A 21,301-nucleotide genomic window follows, 5' to 3' on the forward strand; every position below is an offset into this window, starting at 1 on the left:
ACTACCCTCTACATTAATATCATTCTTCCTTTTTTTCTTCATCTTCCTTTATTTTTGTCTCTTCTTATTCACAACTTCTTACTATAAATTTGTCATAGTCTCTTCCACTCTATGCATAGTTTTCCCTCACAAAAACAAATGGTTCTCTCTCTCTCTCTCTCTCAATTTTTTGGTGGATTTTTTTATTTTTGTTGTATCTCTACTTTAGGTTGATAATTTTTTATATTCTTTAAAATTCTACTTTAGGTTAATGCAATTTAGTTTTTTTTTTTTTTTTTTTCTCTCTCTTTGATTGTTAAATTTTATTCTATTGAGTTATAAAGAATTAAATATAGCATATAAAAATATAATATTTTTCTATTACATAGCATGATTTGGATAATTTGGTATTTATTGTAATTTGGTATTTATTCTATTACACAACATGATTTTTTATAGTGCACAATTTAGATGTTAAACTATGAGACTTTACTAGTTTTTGTTTATTTTTTAATCATTTGTGGTAGATAAAGTACTCTTAATAGTTGTATTAGAAGTACTCTATAATGCCATTTATTTAGAAAAAAGCAAAGGTTAGCCAAACGAATATAATCAGATGGGTGACAAATTTTAGCTTTTGAAATTTTACTTTAATTGTTATTATTATTTTATAACAATGCATATATAAAAATTTAATTCTTAGATTTTGCTAATAATTTTTTATTTGATAATATGTTTTGGGTGGATGAAATTACTATTTCTGCAAAGAAAATAACCTTAATAGATTATCAATAATAAATTGTTTTTCCTAATTGGTCCAATTAATCATTGTTAAGTTTATTAGTTTTCTTAGTTACTTTTTTCTATATTTTGGATTGTAGGCAGAAAAAATAAGGTTTGAGAAAGTTTGTTTAAAACTAAAAGAATAATTTCCAAATTTTATATTCTTTTTAATGATTCACAAAATGTTATAAATAACTTTTATTAAAAAATGAATATTTTCATTAACTTGCCTTTTGAATATTGTTTTCATTCTGGTACAACAAACTTTATATTTATGATTTATGCTTGTTCTTATATTACATTTATGATTATTCTTATAATAAATAAGAATATGATTATGAAATACATTATTCTCTATTAAATTAGTTTAAATTGTAAAAAAAAAAAAAAAATAATAAAACAACCATAAAAATGATTATCACACGCAATGCGCGGGTTCAGAGCTAGTTAAATAATAAGAAGAAGAGTGAGTGGTTAATATAACATAGTTAAGCCCAAACTCATAAGTTTAAGCTTTTGGGTTAAGTGGCATCCCTATATGTTATATTAATTACTTAATTTGAGGTTTCCCAAAGTATTTACTCCCCAACAAAAAAGCGAAAGAAGCATAATGCATGATGTAATGCAAGCTTACTTAATTTTTACAGGTTCAACATTGTTCTTCTTCGTTTGATTAGTCTTCATTACAATGCCTCTTTCTTCATTTTATAACAGTTTTGATCTGCAGGTCGATGGCAGATGGTGCAATTAATCGATGCAAGAGTTCCAATTCTAAAATGCGAGAGTAGCCACAATATCTTTTGTGATATATCAATTGATAACTTTATAGGCCAAATAAAGTCCAAAATCTTTTTGTGGATCAGTGAGATAGATGGGCGCTTTCGTGACATGGTTTTACTGGTATGTTCTTGTAGCAATTTGATACTTGCTGTTGTGGGATAAGTTATAGTATTTGATGCATTCTTTCTGGTATGTGTAGGTCAAGGAATGGGCTAAAGCACATGATATAAATGATGCAACTCCAAAAAGTGAGACTTTCAATTCATACTCTCTTACTTTGCTTGTGATATTCCATTTTCAGGTAATTCCTTATAATTATTTCTTGTATAAATTATAAAAGGGTTAAAATTTGAGGAGATTTACTTGCTGCTCCATGTCATGCATGCAAGATGTTTGCTTTGGACTTGGTTTGCTTAATGCTAATTAAAAAAAAGGAGTATTTTCCTGTTGCATGAGTCTTGTTCCTTTTATGATTAAAATATGTTATCATGTTATGAGATGCAGGGATATGTTCTTCTTCCTACCTACATATTTTGATTTATGTATATATATTCTTGAGTTCGTCTGGTTTCTTGTCTTGCTTCCATGCATTTTGAAATTTACTGATCCAATTCTGAAAAGTGGTAGGAAGATTTAATTTTCATTCTCACTGTTTTCTTTCAGACATGTGAGCCTCCAATTTTTCCACCTCTTAAAGATATATATGAAGGAAATGTTGCTGATGTTCAAGGTAATTTTCATCTTTAATCTTTAGCACAAAACATCTATGTCGTTTTGGATTCTTACAGTGGTTGAGCCATAAGCTGAGTTGGTACTCTTTTCTCCAAAAATATTAATTTCTTTTCTATTGTGTATGCTGTTAATTTATTGGGGGGGTGATTTAGAATGCCAATTTGCAGTTTTTTTTTTTTTTTTTTTGTGTGTGTGTGTGTTTTAAAAGACTATTTTGTTTGCCTTACACTTATAGTAGCATTGTCTAAAGACATGACATAGGATCAGGTCAACTAGGTTCTAAGGAAAATATTCCTATGTCCCAGGTTCATATGAATCATGTTCTTTCTCTCTATGTTTGGGTTTGGTGTTTCTAAATTTTATACTGCCACATTTACACTTTAGTGGTGTGGTCCAAAGATCATGGAACTGGGGTTTTTGTTTCCTCTTCTATTATCAAAGCCATATGATTGGTTTGGCAGAATACTAGGGTAACCGAGGCTTAGATACTAATAATAATGCTAGTATTCTTGAAAGAGAGGCAAATGGTAATTCAAGGATGCAGTTTACTTGGAAGAGGAACCATCTAGCATTAGATTGTCTTCTCATAAATCTCATCTCTATTGAATTTGAATTTTTTGTTAAATTTAATGTTCTTTGGTAACAAAATATGTAGTTGTAAAGATTGTGTTAACCATATGACCCATGTGACGGTTGTTGGGAGTACAGAATGGCACCAAATCATGAGGAATTAATGAAAACATTGATTAACCAATGTTCATTCTTTCTTCTAGAATATATGTAGACGGTATAAATCAAACTGATTATCTACATGTGCCAAAGATGTAATTGAAACATAGCATTTGAGAGAAATCATCTACCTAGCAAAACAGAACATTTGGAAAATGAAAGAGGCAAAAATATGAGTTCAATTAATGGTGTTGGATTGCAACCATTCTTTTTTGGGGTTTCTGGAAGTTATAGTGACATAGCTCTGAATCCAAAATAGGAGGATTTTGATTTATTGGACGATTTACCAACTTGGTTGTAATAGATGTGTGGGATAGATGCATTATTTTAAGTTCATGACAGGTTCTCTAAAACAATTTTTTTTTTTTTTTTTTTGGGGGGTGGGGGGGGTGTGAATGTTACTTCAAGGGATCCTATTCTCTTATGCCTTTAGTCTTTGATTTGCATTGCTGGGTTGAGCGCTTTCGTTTTTGGGTTAATCATGTTTGTCTGTAGAACTCGAGACTATCACTAAAAAGACTTACCTATCTAAATAATCTGTTGAATCAAAATAGCAGTTGACTAAGGAGGCATATAGTCATGGAACCTGTATTTCAACATGCCTCATGCAGGTCTGAGAACTGTTGCAGAGAGAAAAATTGCTGATGCAGGTCTGATAACTGTTGCAGAGAGAAATATTGCTAAAGCTTGTGCTGATAACATAAGAAGGTTAAAATCCAGACGAGTTAATCACAGTTCTTTGTCTGAACTTTTCATTTCGTTCCTTGCAAAGGTAATCATCTTTCTACCTTAATAAATAATCTTGGTTGTAGACATTTATATGGTGTTCATCAAATTTCAAGATATATTTGTCCTGTGAATTATGCGATTAACACTATATATTTGGATTGTAAATTTATTTTAAAATTTGATTATGTACCAGATGTTTATATACTGCCCTTTTCTTATAATAGTTTGTTGAAGTTTGCCTGCTATCTTCCCCGTATCTTAAGGGATGGTTGCTATGGCATCATATGTACTACCTAATGCTATTGATTTGAGGTTTTTTTTCTTTTTTCTTTTTTGGTGGGTGGGGGGGTGCAGTTTTCTGAAAAAGAATTCGAGGCCTCAAAGTTAGGAATTTGTACCTATACAGGAAAGTGTGAGAGCAGAAGAAGATGGCCAGACAATTCTGATGCGATATTGGTAACTCTCTTTCTCTCTTTCTCTACACACATGCACATTATTGTCAGCTCTCACTTTGACACTTCAACAGTACAATTATTACTGCTGCCACTGCTACTGATTTTGTTATTGGCACTGTTGATGGCCGGTTAGATTGAGGATCCTTTTGAGCAGAAAGAAAATTCTGCAAGGGCTGTTAGCAAGAGTGGATTGACGAGAATATTTGAAGCATTTGAGATGAGTAGGGTTATTTCAGCAGATCAGAATCTGGATTCTCTGCTTGCCACACTTGTTCGACCACAAGTATCCCTGGAAATTAGAGCACGTCACAATCAAGGCCAGCACAGGTGAAGACCAAAATCTGATGGATAGGTTTCACTAGTTTTTGATTATTCAAATGGCTTTTTACAGTATAGTTCGTTGTTTCTTTTGAAAGTTTAATGGCACCCAGGTATTTTGATGTTTCCCCAAATAAATTGTTGAATATTATATGCTGCCCCCTGCCAAATCAACTCAGAGAAGCAGATTGACTTATGTGATTTATTTACAGTTTCTTACTGAGGTTATCAATCCTTAACTGGTAAAGGTTTTTCTAAAATTGCTATAATCTAAGTGCATTGTAACTCCCGATGGGCTGTGGAACACAGGCACACACATATTGATACACAAATCTCAAAATGGGCAAATGTGGGCACCCACATTGATTTTGGCCTATTTTAGATCTTGAAAACATGGAAAGATTTGTAATGATTATTGATGCTTTGACAAAATTATGTTTCTATTAACCAGTTTGATGCATTTTTTGTTGTGGCATATTTTTAAGATCCACATAAAGTTTAAAGCATACAGGGACATTTCTGCATGACTTGAAGATCTGTTTTTGGGGTCATGAATAGTTTATTGTGTTCAGGTGGGGAAGGGTGGGGAAGAGGAAAAGGGATGGGGGTATAGTCCTTTTTTTGGATTTCTTTTTTCTTTTTTTTTTCTTTTTTTTCGTTGGGGTAAATTACAAATGTTAACATGGAACTACCATGTGCTCTATTTGTGAATTGTGACACTTACATCCCTTCTGGTTAGCTGTATGATGCATGTCCGTTAAAAGGAATCATTGATGTGGCAACATTGCTTATTACGAGAATTGAAGAAACAGATCGTGCTACGCTCATATTTCTGATTTCACTCAAATTTTCTCCTTCAATCCTTATTTGATTTCTCTCCATTCAAATGGCATAAAAGGGTATATCATTCTTTTCCTTCAATTCTTCCCAATAGGTAAAATTCTGAGGTAGCAAAAATGCTTCACGGAGCTAACTACTAAGGAGGTAAGTGTCACAAAATAAAGCACATAGTAGTTCCTTGTTTTAAAGGTATACCATCAGGGTGATACCTCTAATTTAATTATCTTTTGGGAGATGGGGAACAGATTTGTTGGGTTTGAAGGGGGCATCTAGGGAATATTGTTAATTGCTTCTTTGTTCTGTTGATTATGGGACCTGGGTGGTTGTTGTTTGTAGGCTATTTATTTGTTTGGTTGCTAAGAAAGTAGATGAAAGGAGAAGAAATTTAAAAATGAGTTTCTGTGTTATATGTTAACTTAAAAAACAAAAGAAAAAGATTTAAACACGTTGCAGATGCAACACTTATATTTGATGCAGTTAACAATTAATCTTCTTTCACTTCCTGTTGAGGTTTCTGTTTTTTCCTGTTAAAGAATCTTAGCTACTTCTCATTTTGGAAAGATTTTTTTTTTCTAATCACTTTCTATTTTGTGCAAGTGCAGTGGAGATACTGGAACATCAAGTGTCTTAGTTGGTGGCCTTTTGTTGGGAGGCTTGGCAGCTGGGACACTAGGCTACATGTATGCACCCGAGGTATTGTTGGATTATTTAGCTTTATATATCTTACTAAAACCCAACCTATTTGGTGTTGGGTGTCTATGTTTCCTTATCAATTTATGTGATTTAAAATATGATTTATTTGGTGGAAGACCAAATAGTGCAAGTATATTTGTTGATAGTTTCGTATTGGGAGTATTGGGTGTCTGTGTTTCCATTAGGTTCGATTTAAGCAGAGTGGTGTATGTGTTTTTTGACGCATTGATGTTAATAATCTTATTTTTGAGCCTATAGGGTAAAGATTTTTCACTTAAGTTTTACTTTCACAAGATGGGTTAATGTATATAGTTATTTGGTCCAATTAAGCATGTGATGCATCAGTAATTAATGGATTGGACCTTGCTAGAAGTTCACTTTTCGGCTATGATGTGTTTTATATACTGCTTATCCAAGCAACAGCTCAGAGGCATTTTTTTTTCACTAATATATTTGGCCAAAGTTCTGATGACATGAACTGATATATCCAGATTTTACTTTTTGCAGTTAAGCAAGGCAGCTAGCGATCTGAGGAAGAAGTTTTTTGATGATTCAGATGTGAGAACCTGTTTCTGCATTTGCAATCCTTAAAAGTTACTCAATATCAGTGTCTGCATGCTTGTTAATGTGTTTGGTTTTTGAAAGTAAAGTTTTTTAGTTAAACAAGAGGACTACTCATGATTGGTTTCATTAGAAAAACAAGAATAAAAGAAATGTATAATTCTCTCTATTAGGTTGTTAGGCAACACATTCTAGGGCCTGGGCTAGGCTTGAGTTGTATGATTATTGTGCATGAATAAGCTTTTGGATTTGTATCTTTGCTGCATTGGAACCTTCATGAAAAGTAAACACTTTACAATTGTTTATGTTAACTTGTATTTCAGCGTCTTTTAACTGTGATTGATATTGTTTTAGATGTGTCATTTATGATGTTTACAATGCATTGATACTGCATTGGTTGTGTAATTCGTGAATACATGAACCAGAAAACTGAGAAGCATTTGCAGTTGAATTCTGCCATAAATGATGTTTCTGCTCAGCTTTGTGGAGATGATGCCCATAATGGAGCTGCAGTGAATTCAGAAAAAAGTTGTAGCTTGAATGTCACAGAATATTTTGTTGAAATTGCCATATAAATTATTACTGCTATTGTGTGATTAGTACTGGAAAAAGTATTTGGATCTTTTAATCCATTTTGATTTTCTTTTAGTTATGATTTCAGGTTGATTGTGGAAGACTGTATTAGCCATTAAAACTGTCACAATTGTTTGAACCTCTTTGCAAGTAAATGTAATTTATTCCCCTATATGTTAGAGAAGGCAAATGTGATTTCCCCTCTATATTAGTGAAACAAAACTGATGTGTAATTAGGTTGGAGGTTAGAGGATGCAGAATATGTATATGGGCACCATTTTAACCAGGAATTTTACACAGAAATGGTGTGCCAATAGTACATTGGAGCATATACTCGTGGAAATACTCGAAGTGCTCAAGCCCAAGCAGGAGGATTTGGCAACACGGGCTCAAGTCATTAATGAACTACGAAGAGTTGTTGAATCTGTGCAAAGTTTGAGAGGTAATTTGTACTTTCATGGTTCTGTCAAAAGAATTTTTATTTTTATTTTTTATTTTTTTTTTATACTTAAAATTTGTAAAACTTCCATGATTTGCAATTGAAGATATAAGTTGGTGGTAATGGAAGGATTCCATTCTATATGCCCAAGCAGGAGCATTTGATAAAATTTAACCTATCCTATTTGCCCTGAGATGACTATATATCATCACTGACCATGGTACATTGGAGGGTTTTTTGATAAAATTTAACCTAGTGGCCATGGTTTTCTTTAAGATTTTGAAATGCCATAGTTTTGAATTCACTAATATTTACATGAGCAAATACCGTTTGGCCCATATCTATTGGATACTCAGTTGGGTCTTTTAGAATGTGAAGAGGGAGCTGGCAATATAGTTCTGCAGGTGGCGTGGTAAATTGGAGGGCTTTTTGAGCATGAGTGATTGGTTTTATGCGACTAATAATTAAATGACTTTTCTTTTTATTTGGAAAATTAAGCACCTTCTTCTCCTGGCTCTTAGAATTTTTTATTTTTCAATAAATAAGATATTTTATTATAAGAAAGGAGCGCGCATAATGATGAGCTTCATTAAAAAATTACAAATGGACAGCCATATGGTCCAAAAAAAACCTAGATAGTTACATGTAACTCCCTCAATCATAGTGTGATATTCAAACAAAGTTCTCATAAAACTACTCTTAATATCCTGAGGCGATTTCTCTTCATCTTCAAAAGTCCTATGGTTTTCTTTCTCTTCAAATGGTCCACATTATATAATGAGGACTAGCTTGCCACACAGCCCAGTTTTGATCAACCAAACGCTCGTCTCCATGTAAACATCAAGTCTATCACCCACCTTGGCATCACCCATATCACTCCAAATGCTATAAATGCAAATTACCACAACTCTTGAGTTATAGGACAATAAGTAGATGCTCTATTGTTTCACAAGTACACTTGCACATAATACACTCATTGACAACCACCATCTTCCTCTTAACAAGATTATCCAAGGTTGTTGTCCACACAAAGAAAGCCACCTAATGAGGTACCTTGCTACCCCACTTAGAATGCAGGTGCACATGTTTCAAACTCTTATAATAGGATCATACACTAGACTGCCTTGTTTGTATTAATCTGAAATTTCCTGGCTTGCTAAGGACATTCCAAATGGCACAACAGGGAAGTTAAACCTTTAAATTTATGGGTACGTGGAAAACGACTTGGTCAAATGTAGCAGATCCCATGGCAGTTCTTAACCCATATAAAGTGTATGCAATAGAGACAGGTGGCATTGATGCAGTTTTTAAAAGTTACAAAGTAGCATCCAATATCGTGACAAGTGTCTTTCAAGCCAAGGAAAGAAAGACACGTGGAAGGAACAATTGTCAATTTTCATCAGGCCCTCAAGTATAAATGAGGGCTGATTCTCTAGAAAAGGACGCTGTTCTTCATTGACAAACTTGTTTATACAGAGATCATATCATTCTCTTGAAATATTAGTTCCTTAGGAGATTCTCTCATAGTTCGTAGGGCTTAGAAGGTGTTCATGCTTGTAAGCACTTTCTTGTAATCTTGTTTATGCAAGCTTATTTTAGTTAGATTCAAGTTTTTAGTTGTTAGTTCTGTTTGATCCACAATGCATTATCTTCAATTTGATTGGATGTTTAGAATGTTTAGAATGTTTACTTAGGTTGTGATATGTTCACTGCTTTGCATATTTTACCCTCAAACTGTTTACTGCTTAGATTGATTAGACTTCGAATTACTCTATTTGGAATTGGGTTTAGTGTGATCATGAATAGCCTAGTTACTTGGAATCCAATGGCACCTGATTTTACTAAAAGTTTTGTCCTTGTACATAGTTCCTTAGAATATAATTTATTTGCTTTCCATAGTTCATTGTTACCTGCATTTCATCCTTCGAGCCTAAAAAGTCTCCCTCACCCCTTCCAGCTCCCAATCTTGAAAGTCCCCAAGGAACTTAAGTTGCATATTTTGAATTCCCAACCTATATGTCTACTGCGTTCTAGACGAAACTAGTTTCAAATTATCTTGAGATTCTGTCTCGATGACATTTTTTATTTTTTCTGGAACCTAAGTTCTTTTGAATGTTGTTCTTGGTGAGGAAGCTTCATCTCCATGTGCATAGAGATAGGAATTCCTTAAAGGGATCCATCATTTCTGACTTGATACAGGATGGCTGGGCTAGAGTTGTTGTAGTTTGGTCCCCATAGAAAAAAGGGAAAGATGATGTTTCATGCTACAAAGACTTCTGTAGGTTTTTAGCACTATATAAATATTTGTCTTCATTGTTTTTATATTTTTTCCTCAATCCAAGACAAGTAACCTATAGTAAATATCATCAGATTAAGTGAATTTTCTTTCTGGTTTCTTCTTTCTCTGCATTTCATTTGTTGAGTCATCATGAACTTTTTTTTTTTTTTTTTGGTCATCATGAACTTTTATGTCTTATTTACATGAGGAATAATTCTTGCCATTAGTTAAAAAAATTTATGATTAACAATATAAATTAATGACCTGGCTCAAACAGGGGCAGCAGTGGAACCATTTGGGTCATTTATGTCCAAACTGTTCACAAAATGGGGTGACGTGGATATCTCTATCAATTTACCCAAGGAGGGTGGATATATTCCATATGTTGAAAGTGACCGCAAACAAAGATTACTTGTGGATTTGCAAAATCCTTTGAGAGGTAATTTGCTTTGAGTTCAAGCATTTTTCCTCTCTCTCTCTCTCTCTCTCTCTCTCTCTCTCTCTCTCTCTCTCTCTCTCTCTCTCTCTCTCTCTCTCTCTCTCTCTCTCTCAGATGCTTGTATTCTATCACTTTGGCATAGAAGTTTCAGAAAATCCATTGTTCTTATATTTTGACAGTCCCTCTTGCACGTTTGTTAACTTAAGTTTTTGCTTTATTGTAATTGCTTGTCTCCAGTGCATGTCTCGAAATACACGTTCTAGCAATTGGGACACTTATCATTAGGCCAAAAGTATCTATGAATCCTGGAACTTATCTTCAAAAAAAAAAAAAAAGAAGATTATGTATAAAGCTAGATATGAACTGTAATTTATATAAAGTGCAACTTGGGAAACTTCAGTCAATGTACCATCTTCACCTTTTGCAATTTTTTCTTACAAAATTTAGTAAAACTTTATTTAGCGTGCAGACCAGTTCTGAAAGTTAGTGTCTCTATAGTTTGTAATTATGTTGTACAGCAAACATTCAAGGTCATTTTTCCATTTTGTAATAGAAAATGTGCAAGATTCTTTTTTTTTTTTTTTTTTAAATGTGTGAGATTCTTTGAGTGGATGTTTTCACCAATTTGTTTCATTCCTCATGCACGTGCTTAAGTCCTTATTGTATCCATGTTTGAAAAAAAAAAAGCTTTTGGAAATTATGAAGACAAGGACACATAATCTGTGGATGGTGTCAATAATCTTTGAAAATTTAGATCCCAGGGTTTTACTTTTATGTTATGAAAGTACTAGGTATACACGTGTAAGTGAAGTCCCGTATTGAATAACAATGAAAAAAGTGAGTGGTTAATATAACATAGTTGGCCCCAAACTCATAAGTTTAAGGTTTTAGGTTAAGTGACGTCCCTATATGTTTCATTAATTACTCAATTGGAGGTTCCCCAAGGTGTTTATTTTCCAACAGAAAGTGATAAGAGCATAATGCATGATGTAATGCAAGCTTAATTTTTACGGGTTCAACATTGTTCTTCTTTGTTTGATTATTCTTCATTACGATGCCTCTTTCTTCTTTTCATAACATTTTTGATCTGCAGGTCAATGGCAGATGGTGCGATTAATCCCTGCAAAAGTTCCAATTCTAAAATGCGAGAGTAGCCACAAGATCTTCTCTTGTGATATATCAATTGATAACTTCAAGGGCCAAATGAAGTCCAAACTCTTTTTGTGGATCAGTGAGATAGATGGCCGCTTTCGTGACATGATTTTACTGGTATGTTCTTGTAGCAATCTGATATTTGCCATTGTTTGGCATATGATGCATTGTTTCTAGTTTGTGTAGGTCAAGGAATGGGCAAAGGCACATGACATAAATGATCCAAATAGTGGGACTATCAACTCATACTCTCTCAGTTTGCTTGTGATATTCCATTTTCAGGTAATTCTTTATAATTATTTCTCGTATAATTTATGAAAGGGTTAAAATTCGAAGAGATTTACTTGTTGCCCCATGTCATGCATCCAAAATGTTTTCTTTGGACTTGGATTGCTTAATGTTATTAAAAAAAAAAAAGTATTATACTATTGCATCAATCTTATTCCTGTTATGATTAAAATATGTTGCCATGTTATGAGACGCCAGGATATGTTCTTCTTCCTACCTACATATTTTGATTTATGTATATATATTCTTGAGTTGGTCTAGTTTCCTGTCTTCGCTTCCATGCATTTTGAAATTTACTGATTCAGTTCTGACAAGAGGTAGGAAGATTTAATTTTCTTTCAGACATGTGAACCTGCAATTTTTCCACCTCTTAAAGATATATACGCTGGAAATGTTGCTGATGATCTTCAAGGTAATTTTCATCTTTAATATTAAGCACAAAACATCTATGTTGTTTTGGAATCTTAGGAGACATAAGCTGAGTCGTATTCTTTTCTCTGAAAACATTAATTTTTTTCTATTTTGCATGCTGTTTTTTTTTTTTTTTTTTTTTTTGGGGGGTGGGGGGGGGGGGTGATTTAGAAGGCCAATTGCAGTTTTTTTAAAAAAGGCTATTTTGTGTGGGACAGGATCAAGTCAACTAGGTTCTAAGGAACATATTCCTATGTCCCAGGTTCATATGAATCATTTTCTTTCTATCTATGTTTGGGTTTGGTGTTTCTAAATTTTATACCGCCACATTTACACTTTAGTGGTGTGGTCCAAAGGTCATGGAACTGGGGTTTTTATTTCCTCTTCTGTTATCAAAGCCATATGATTGGTTTGGCTGAGTACTAGGGCAACTGAGGCTTAGATAATAATATTAATGCTAGCATTCTTAAAAGATACATAAATGGTAATTCTTCGATGCAGTTTACTTAGAAGAGGAGCCATCTAGCATTAGATTGTCTTGTCATAACATAGATATTGAAGTTATATTAAACATCATATAGGTTTATGAAAGCAGATATCTCATCTCAATTTAATTTGAATTTTTTAGTTAAATTTAATGTTCTTTGGTAGCAGAATTTGTAGATAAATATTGTGTTAATTATATGACCCATGTGACGGTTGTTGGGAGTACAAAATAGCACCAAATCATTCTCTCTTTCTTTCTTCTAGAATGGATTTAGATGGGATAAATCAAACTGATTATATACATGTGCCAATAATGTAATTGAAACAAAGTGTTTGAGAGAAATCATCTACCTAGCAGAACAAAACATTTGGAAAATGAAATAGGGGAAAAATATGAGTTCAATTAATGGTAATGTGAGTGGACCAAGTTTGGCCCATACTGGGCTCAGGCCGAGGACTATTGATCCCTGGCCCGGCCTATAGGTGATAGGTCCGAGCTGATCTAACGCGTAAGCCATCAGCTTACCATTAAGGAATCTGCCAGCCAAGCACGGGCCTTGATGCTTAGTTCAAGTTACAAGGGAATCATCGTGGCAACGAAGCCAAAGTGGACCCACTCCCTGGTGTGGGATTGGACAAGCTGGAGAAACAACTTAAAACTCAAAAGGCCACTTAAACCTGGCGAATGGCGAGACTCATGCACAGGTGGAATATCTTCCCATAATTACTATCCCACTGATGGAAGAGTATAAAAGGACAGGGATTCAAAGGAAAAGGGGTTGGAATATTTTTTAGGGGAGAGAAACACGAGAGACATTCTTAACCAAAATTGGGAAAAGGTGATCCATCTCAGGACACCTAAAGGACACCTGAGATCCTCCTCCGGTAATCAGGCATTCAGTCATCAATAACCTTCCTCTACCAGACATCAACTAGATTCCTCCCATTGTGGGCTATACCCTTAACCAGCACACAAATTAATTGGGGTCTAGGCCCAACGATCCCAACATCATTGTGGGCCACACCACCACAGTATTGGATTGCAACCTTGCTTTTTTGGGGTTTCTGGAAAAATAGGAGGATTTTGATTTATTGGAGGATTGACCAACTTGGTTGTAATGGATTTGTGGGATAGATGCATTATTTTGAGTTCATGACAGGTTCTCTAAAACAACTTTTTTTTTGGGGTGTGGGGTTGAATGTTATTTCAAGGGACGGGATCCTAGTCTCTTATGCCTTTTGTCTTTAATTTGCATTGCTGGGTTGAGCGCTTTCTTTTTTGGTTTAATCATGTTTGTCTGTAGAACTCGAGACCATCACTAAAAAAACTTACCTATTGAAATAATCTGTTGAATCAAAGTAGCAGTTGACTAAGGAGGCATATAGTCATGGAACCTGTATTTCAACATGCCTCATGCAGGTCTGAGAACTGTTGCAGAGAGAAATATTGCTGAAGCTTGTGCTGCTAACATAAAAAGGTTCAGAAAAAACATCAGACGAGTTAATCGCAGTTCTTTGTCTGAACTTTTCATTTCGTTCCTTGCAAAGGTAATCATTTCTGTCATGCTTTCTACCTTAATGAAGAATCTTGGTTGTAGACATTTATATGGTGTTTATCAAATTTCAAGATATATTTGACCTGATTATGCAATTAGCGCTATATTTCTGGATTATAATTTTTTTTTTTTTAAATGTTGATTATGTACCAGATGTTTATATACTCGGAAAGTGCCCTTTTCTTATAATAGTTTGTTGAAGTTTGCCTGGTATCTTCCCAATATCTTAAGGGATGGCTGCTATGGCATCATATGCACTTCCTAATGCTATTGATTAGAGATTTTTCTTTTTCTTTTTTTGGGGGGGGTGGGGGCAGTTTTCTAACATCGGTGACAAGGCCTCAGAGCAAGGAATTTGTACTAAAACTGGAGAGTGGGTGTGCAGAAGGAGCAATAAAAGATGGTCGCTGAAAACTGATCCAATATTGGTAACTCTCTCTCTCTCTCTCTCTACACACATGTACATTATTGTCAGCTCTCACTTTGACATTTCAACAATACTATTATTACTGCTGCCACTGCTACTGATTTTGTTATTGGCACTGTTGATGGCCGGTAAGATTGAGGATCCTTTTGAGCAGCCAGAAAATTCTGCGAAGGCTGTTAGAATAAGTGCGTTGACAAGGATATCTGAAGCATTTGAGATCAGCCGCCGTAGGCTTAGTTCAGCTGATCAGAATCAGGATTCTCTGCTTGTCACACTTGTTCGATCACAAGTATCCCAGGAAATTAGAGCACGTCTTAGCAATCCAGTTTCTTATGGTGGGGGCTACCAGTCCCACCTAACACATCCACATGTGCACAGGAATGTGAACTTACAGGCAGAAACTCAGAACAAATTTCAGAACTTGAGGTTGGAAAGCAATTCTAACAATCCAACCTTGACAGAAACTGTGAACATGTATGGGAAATTTGAGGCATCTGAGTCAATAACGCAGAACCAATTTCAGAACTCGAGGTTAGAAAGCCGTTCTTACAATCCAAGCATGACAGAAATTGTGCAGGCACAAAGTCAAGGCCAGCACAGGTGAAGACCAAAATCTGATGGATAGGTTTCACCAGTTTTTGATTATTCAAATGCCTTTTTACAGTATAGTTCGTTGTTTCTTTTAAAAGTTTAATGGCACCCAGGTATTTTGATGTTTCCCCAAATAAATTGTTGAATATTATATGCTGCCCCCTGCCAAATCAACTCAGAGAAGCAGATTGACTTATGTGACTTATTTCCGGTTTCTTACTAAGGTTATCAATCCTTAACGGGTAAAGGTTTTTACAAAAATGCAATAATCTAAGTGCATTGTAACTCCCGATGGGCTGTGGAACACAGGCACACACATATTGATATGCAAATCACAAAATGAACAAATGTGAGCACCCACATTGATTTTGGCCTATTTTGGATCTTGAAAACATGAAAAGATTTGTAATGTTTATTGATGCTTTGACAAAATTATGTTTCTATTAACCATTTTGATGCATTTTTTGTTGTGGCATATTTTTAAGATCCACATAAAGTTTAAAGCATACAGGGACAATATTTTTTGCATGACTTTAAGATCTGTTTTGGGGTCATCAATGGTTTACTGTGTCCAGATGGGGAAGAGGGGTGGGGAGGAGGAAAAGGGATGGGGGTATACTCCTCTGTTTGGGTTTTTCTTTTTTCCTGTTGGGGTAAATTACAAATGTTAAAGCATGGAACTACCATGTGCTCTATTTGTGAATTGTGACACTTACATCCCCTGTGGTTAGCTGTATGAAGTATGTCCGTTAAATGGAATCATTGATGTGGCAAGTGGCAACATTGCATATTATGAGAATTGAAGAAACAGATCATTCTACACTCATATTTCTGATTTCTCTTGAATTTTCTCCTTAAATCCTGATTTGGTTTCTCTCAATTCAAATGGTGTAAAAGGGTAGAACATTCTTTTCCTTCAATTCTTCCCAATAGGTGATGTAGGCACTTGCCACATCATCAAATTCTAAAGTAACAAATATGCTTCACGGGGCTAACTACTAAGGAGGTAAGGTAAGTGTCACAAAATAAAGCACATAGTAGTTCCTTGTTTTAAAGGTATACCATTGGGGTGATATAGCTGTAATTTACCATTTTTTGGGAGAGGGGAACAGATTTGTTGGGTTTGAAGGGGCATCTTGGGAATATTGTTAATTGCTTCTTTATTCTGTTAATTCTAGTACCTGGGTGGTTCTTGTTTGTAGGCTATTATTTTTTTGGTTGCTGAGAAAGCAGATGAAAGTAGAAGAAATTTAAAAATGAGTTTGTGTGATATGCTAATTTAAAAAACAAAAGAAAAAGTTTTAAACATGTTGCAGCCGCAAGACTTGAACAATTTACATTTGATGCAGTTAACAGTTAATCTTCTTTCACTTCCTGTTGAGGTTTCTGTTTTTTCCTGTTAAAAGAATCTTAGCTACTTCTCATGTTGGAAAGATATCTTTATTCTAAGCACTTCCTATTTTGTGCAAGTGCAGTGGAGATGCTGGAAAATCAAGTCTCTCCTTTGGTGGCCTTTTGTTGGGAGGCTTGGTAGCTGGACTAGGCTACATGTATGCACCCGAGGTATTGTTGGATTATTTAGCTTTATTTATCTTACTAAAACCCAACCTATTTGGTGTTGGGTGTCTATGTTTCCTAAGGTTATCAATTAATTAGTGGAGTGGTGTATATGTTTGTTTCATCACATTAATGATTTAAACAATGATTTTATTTGGTGGAAGACCAAATAGTGCAAGTATCTTTTTTGATAGTTTTGTATTGGGAGTATTGGGTGTCTGTGTTTCCTTTAAGTTCAAATTAGGTAGAGTGGTGTATATGTTTTTCGACTCATTGATGTTACTGATCTTATTTTTGAGCCTATAGGGTAAAGATTTTTCACTTAAGTTTTACTCTCACAAGATGGGTTAATGTTTATAGTTATTTGGTCCAATTAAGCATTGTGATATATCAGTAATTAATGGATTGGACCTTGCTAGAAGTTCACTTTTAGGCTATGACGTCGTTAATGTACTGCTTATCTAAGCAACAGCTCAGAGGCTTTTTTTCCCCTACTAATATATTTGGCCAAAGTTCTGATGCCACCAACTGATATATCGTGATTTTACTTTTTGCAGATAAACAAGGCAGCTGATGGTCTGAAGAAGTTTTTTGATAATTCTGATGATGATTCAGATGTGAGAACTTGTTTCTGCAATTGCAATCCTTAAAAGTTGCTCGTTATCTGTGTTTGCATGTTTGTTAATGTGTTTGGTGTTTGAAAGTAAAGTCTTTTAATTTAAACAAGAGGAATACTCAAGGTTGGTTTCATTAGAAAAACAAGAATAAAAGAAATGTATAATTCTCTCTCTTAGGTTTTTAGGCATCACATTCTAGGGCCTGGGCAAGGCTTGATTTGTATGATTCATTGTGCATAAATAAGCTTTCGGATTTGTATCTTTGCTGCATTGGAACCTTCAAGAAAAATAAACACTTTACAATAGTTCATGTTAACTTGTATTTTCATCCTCTTTTAGCTGTGATTGATATTGTTTTAGTTGGGTCATTTATGATGTATACAATGCATTGATACTGCATTGGTTGTGTGATTTATGAATACAGGAACCGAAAAACTGAGAAGCCTTTGCAGTTGAATTCTGCCATAAATGATGTTTCTGCTCAGCTTTGTGGAGAAGATGCCCCTAATGGAGCTGCAGTGAATTCAGATAAAAGCTGTAGCTTTAACGTCACAGAATATTTTGTTGAAATTGCCATATAAATTATTACTACTTTTGTGTGATTAGTACTGGAAAAACAGTGTTTGGAATCTTTTAATCCATTTTGATTTTCTTTTAGTTATGGATTCAGGTTGATTGTGGAAGACTGAATGAGCTATTAAAACTGTCTCAATTGTTTGAACCTCTTTGCAAGTAAATGTAATTTATTTCCCTATATATGTTAGAGAAGGTAATTTCCCCTATATATTAGTGAAACAGAAATGATGTGTAATTAGGTTGGAGATTGACGGATGCAGAATATGTATATGGGCATCATTTTAACCAGGAATTTTAAACAGAAATGGTACTGATGTATGCCTTGATACATTATGTCAGATGGTGCTCAGAGCCTAGTTGTCAAGCCTGGTTGTATTCAGTTGTGTCAGACTGGTGCTCAAGGCCTAGGCATGAAGCGTGGTTGTATTCAAATTGAGAATCTAGTCTCTTTATGCTCTGCAGAGGTTACCCATTTTTGTTGTGGCCCTGAAGTTGGCAATAATTTGGTGGAAATACTGCAAATTAACAGTTAACTTGCATGAAGTTGAAGTACATAATACACCATGGCTGAACATGAGTGAGTAGAGTAGAGAATATACATTGGTATCGGTAGCTTAGGAACATACTTATCAAAAAAAGTTTAGGAACATGAATTACTGTGACAATCTAAACACTGTACTCAGGGTTTGAGAAAGAAGGACAAAGATCAAGTCGCATTTCCTCCACACACACACACACACAAAAAAAAAAAGGGAAAAAGAGATCAGGTCTCCTGAATGGGTTCAGCCCTCATTTTGCCCGATTTACATAACCTTGACACCAAGGTACTTTCTAATGAAACAAGTTTTCGTTCGAACATTTGTTATGTTGTTAAAGACATGAGTATAAAATCATCAATTCATCATCTTTGAGTATTACAACCTCGTCATATTTGAGTAGTTTCTAATTTGACTTAATCATAACACAATTCTATTGATATAACCCAAATTTATTATGTTTTGACACTAACATTTATATGAATCCAAACATATTGACTCTTATTTATAGTCTAAATACTATACTTGACTAGTAAAGTAATCTAGGAATACCTATAGATCATAGTATACCGGATTGAGATCTAGTGCAATTGTTACCGTGCAATTATCCCCAATCTACTCACAATATTTTTTTACTTTTACTCATTTTCTATATTTAATTGTTGAGATATTTATACCAATTGAGTATTGCTTGTGATCTCAATCCATAGTATACCTTGTAGCAATTATCTGCCACCAACCAAAAGTCCCTCATTAACTCAATGCAATATGTTCAAAACATAAAATTCTTGTATAAGACGGTGCATGGGACCCATATATCATTGAATCATAAGTCTCATGATACCGACTCATACATAGAACCCACATGACGGAGATCTCATGCGACTATCTAATACAATAATTACTCGACTTTGGATTTAATGAGTCAATGGTCCATGGTACGGCTACAAGAATCTACCATAAAAGTCCAACCAATGAAACTGTTGCCGACGAATCTTGCATGCGAAGTTTACTTCTTCCTTTTTTTAAACAGTTCGCAAGAGACAAACTTGCACAGTTGCACTTACCAATTAAAATAAGGGAACATGGAGCTCCATCATGTTGTATGAAATGATATAATTGCATTTATGGTACAAAAATATGATGGTGGGGACAATTTAAAGGTTGGCATTTATCATATGCGTTTGCAATTTTGAGTAGAGTGACATGTTTTTATTTATAATAATTTGGGTTCTTTTACACTAAATATTATTCTTTAAAAAATTAGATTTTAAAAAGTTATATATAAAAGCTAAACAGTAAATAGCTAACCTATAAGTTAGTCACAAAAACATATGAGCCTCGATTTTGTCTTTAAACTTTCAGTTTGAATATTTAATGTATACACTTCAGATTTATGACAAATTAAAAAGTTTATAAATATTTTTCGTTAAAACTTAACAACTTTTATTTTATGATATGAAAATAATAACGATATTTTAAAATTCATAAACAAAGTAACAAAAATCTCAGTTAGCTGGTGGATTTCAGTTAGCTGGTAAAATCTCCAATGGTTGAATAATATATATGGGGTTTAATATCCGTCTACATAAAAAATTAATTGGTGTCTTGATCTGATGATAAAGAGTTATTATTAGAAACGGACGTCATCAAATGAAACTATCTTAAAAAAAAAAAAAAAAAGCATTTAATTGTGATAGAAAATACAAGTATATCCATAGAAAAAAAAAATACAAGTATAATGTTTTATTTAGAACAAATCTAATGTTCATACTTCTTTTTTTTTCTTTTTTCTTTTTTTCTTTCTTTCTCAAAAAAAAAAGAAAAAAGTATCAATTGATACAAACATAAAATTCCAATGGTTAACTAACAAATCCCTTAAAATAATCCATTAATTATAAGGTGGGATTCATATTGAACCTCATACGTTACGTTATATCTTGTAACCCACGGCATGGATAAAAGCAAGTCAGTAGGCATAGTATGAAAGCATGGAATATTGACTTGATCCGGTGAAAACAGTGCTTTTGGTAAAGAAAGAAAATATAGAGCAAGTTCTTTGATTCTTTGTTGTATAAAGAAAATAATAAAAGTTTAAGAAATCTTATAAAAACATGTAATTTACACCATCAAATATAGCAACGATATTAATATGCCCCCCTAGTAACATCTGTTAGATTTTTGTTGTCAATCCATTCAAAAGCAATGTCATTTTTTTTTTCCGGTTAAAAAGCAATGTCATTTTGAATAGAACATAAAATGATATTGCTTCTAGGGTAAAACTAAAGGTGAAAATGTGGTCGACTATTACGGAAAGGAACATTGGCATTGTTATAATAGTGGATGATATAAATTAGAAGTTTTGAAAGTTGAGAAACTAAAAACTAATTTATAAGTAACTTCATCAAATGTTGATGGTGTATTATCAAAAAAAAAAAAAAATGTTGATGGTGTAAATTCATCCTATTATTTCCACCTTATGGTTGTTGTAGTTGCACGATTTTCCTGGCCCAACTTCTGTTGATCAGGCCCTGGCCCAAAGCGCAACCCACAATAAATATTTGTAGAGGATGGGTCAAAGAACTTAGCTTCAGTGAACCTATTCGGTCTAATGCATGGACAGTATCGTTTGCAAAAAGAAATAAAAACAACAAGAATGGATCTTTTTTCTTCTGATTCTATTTCTTTAGCTCCTTATACAGTTTTTCCGTCCTTCTTTGAGGGACTCCACTACATTATATAGTTCTCTTCCTCTCATCTCAACCTTACACCTGTT

General features: G+C 34.1%; 1 protein-coding gene across 16 annotated transcripts in view; it reads left to right on the plus strand.

The window, feature by feature from the left end:
* LOC126697563 (protein HESO1-like) overlaps positions 1-18,169 on the plus strand; it is a 50,787-nt gene extending 32,618 nt beyond the window's left edge. For 6 of the 16 annotated variants that reach the window (XM_050394612.1, XM_050394610.1, XM_050394611.1 and 3 more), the window contains exons 4-22: positions 1,490-1,662; positions 1,742-1,843; positions 2,206-2,272; positions 3,615-3,775; positions 4,087-4,188; positions 4,321-4,514; positions 5,948-6,038; positions 6,546-6,596; positions 7,473-7,614; positions 10,167-10,328; positions 11,422-11,597; positions 11,667-11,762; positions 12,111-12,180; positions 14,086-14,213; positions 14,539-14,649; positions 14,782-15,248; positions 16,715-16,802; positions 17,354-17,413; positions 17,838-18,169. In XM_050394612.1, the coding sequence (XP_050250569.1) occupies positions 1,490-1,662; positions 1,742-1,843; positions 2,206-2,272; positions 3,615-3,775; positions 4,087-4,188; positions 4,321-4,514; positions 5,948-6,038; positions 6,546-6,596; positions 7,473-7,614; positions 10,167-10,328; positions 11,422-11,597; positions 11,667-11,762; positions 12,111-12,180; positions 14,086-14,213; positions 14,539-14,649; positions 14,782-15,248; positions 16,715-16,802; positions 17,354-17,413; positions 17,838-17,852 (2,456 nt within the window). In that variant the 3' untranslated portion in view covers positions 17,853-18,169. The remainder of the gene's footprint in view (positions 1-1,489; positions 1,663-1,741; positions 1,844-2,205; positions 2,273-3,614; positions 3,776-4,086; positions 4,189-4,320; positions 4,515-5,947; positions 6,039-6,545; positions 6,597-7,472; positions 7,615-10,166; positions 10,329-11,421; positions 11,598-11,666; positions 11,763-12,110; positions 12,181-14,085; positions 14,214-14,538; positions 14,650-14,781; positions 15,249-16,714; positions 16,803-17,353; positions 17,414-17,837) is intronic. The other 10 variants (XM_050394606.1, XM_050394601.1, XM_050394605.1 and 7 more) reach the window with 5 other exon arrangements.
* The last annotated feature ends 3,132 nt before the right edge of the window (positions 18,170-21,301 follow it).

The sequence above is a fragment of the Quercus robur genome, chromosome 8, assembly GCF_932294415.1.
Source record: "Quercus robur chromosome 8, dhQueRobu3.1, whole genome shotgun sequence".
NCBI classification, from domain to species: Eukaryota; Viridiplantae; Streptophyta; class Magnoliopsida; order Fagales; family Fagaceae; genus Quercus; species Quercus robur.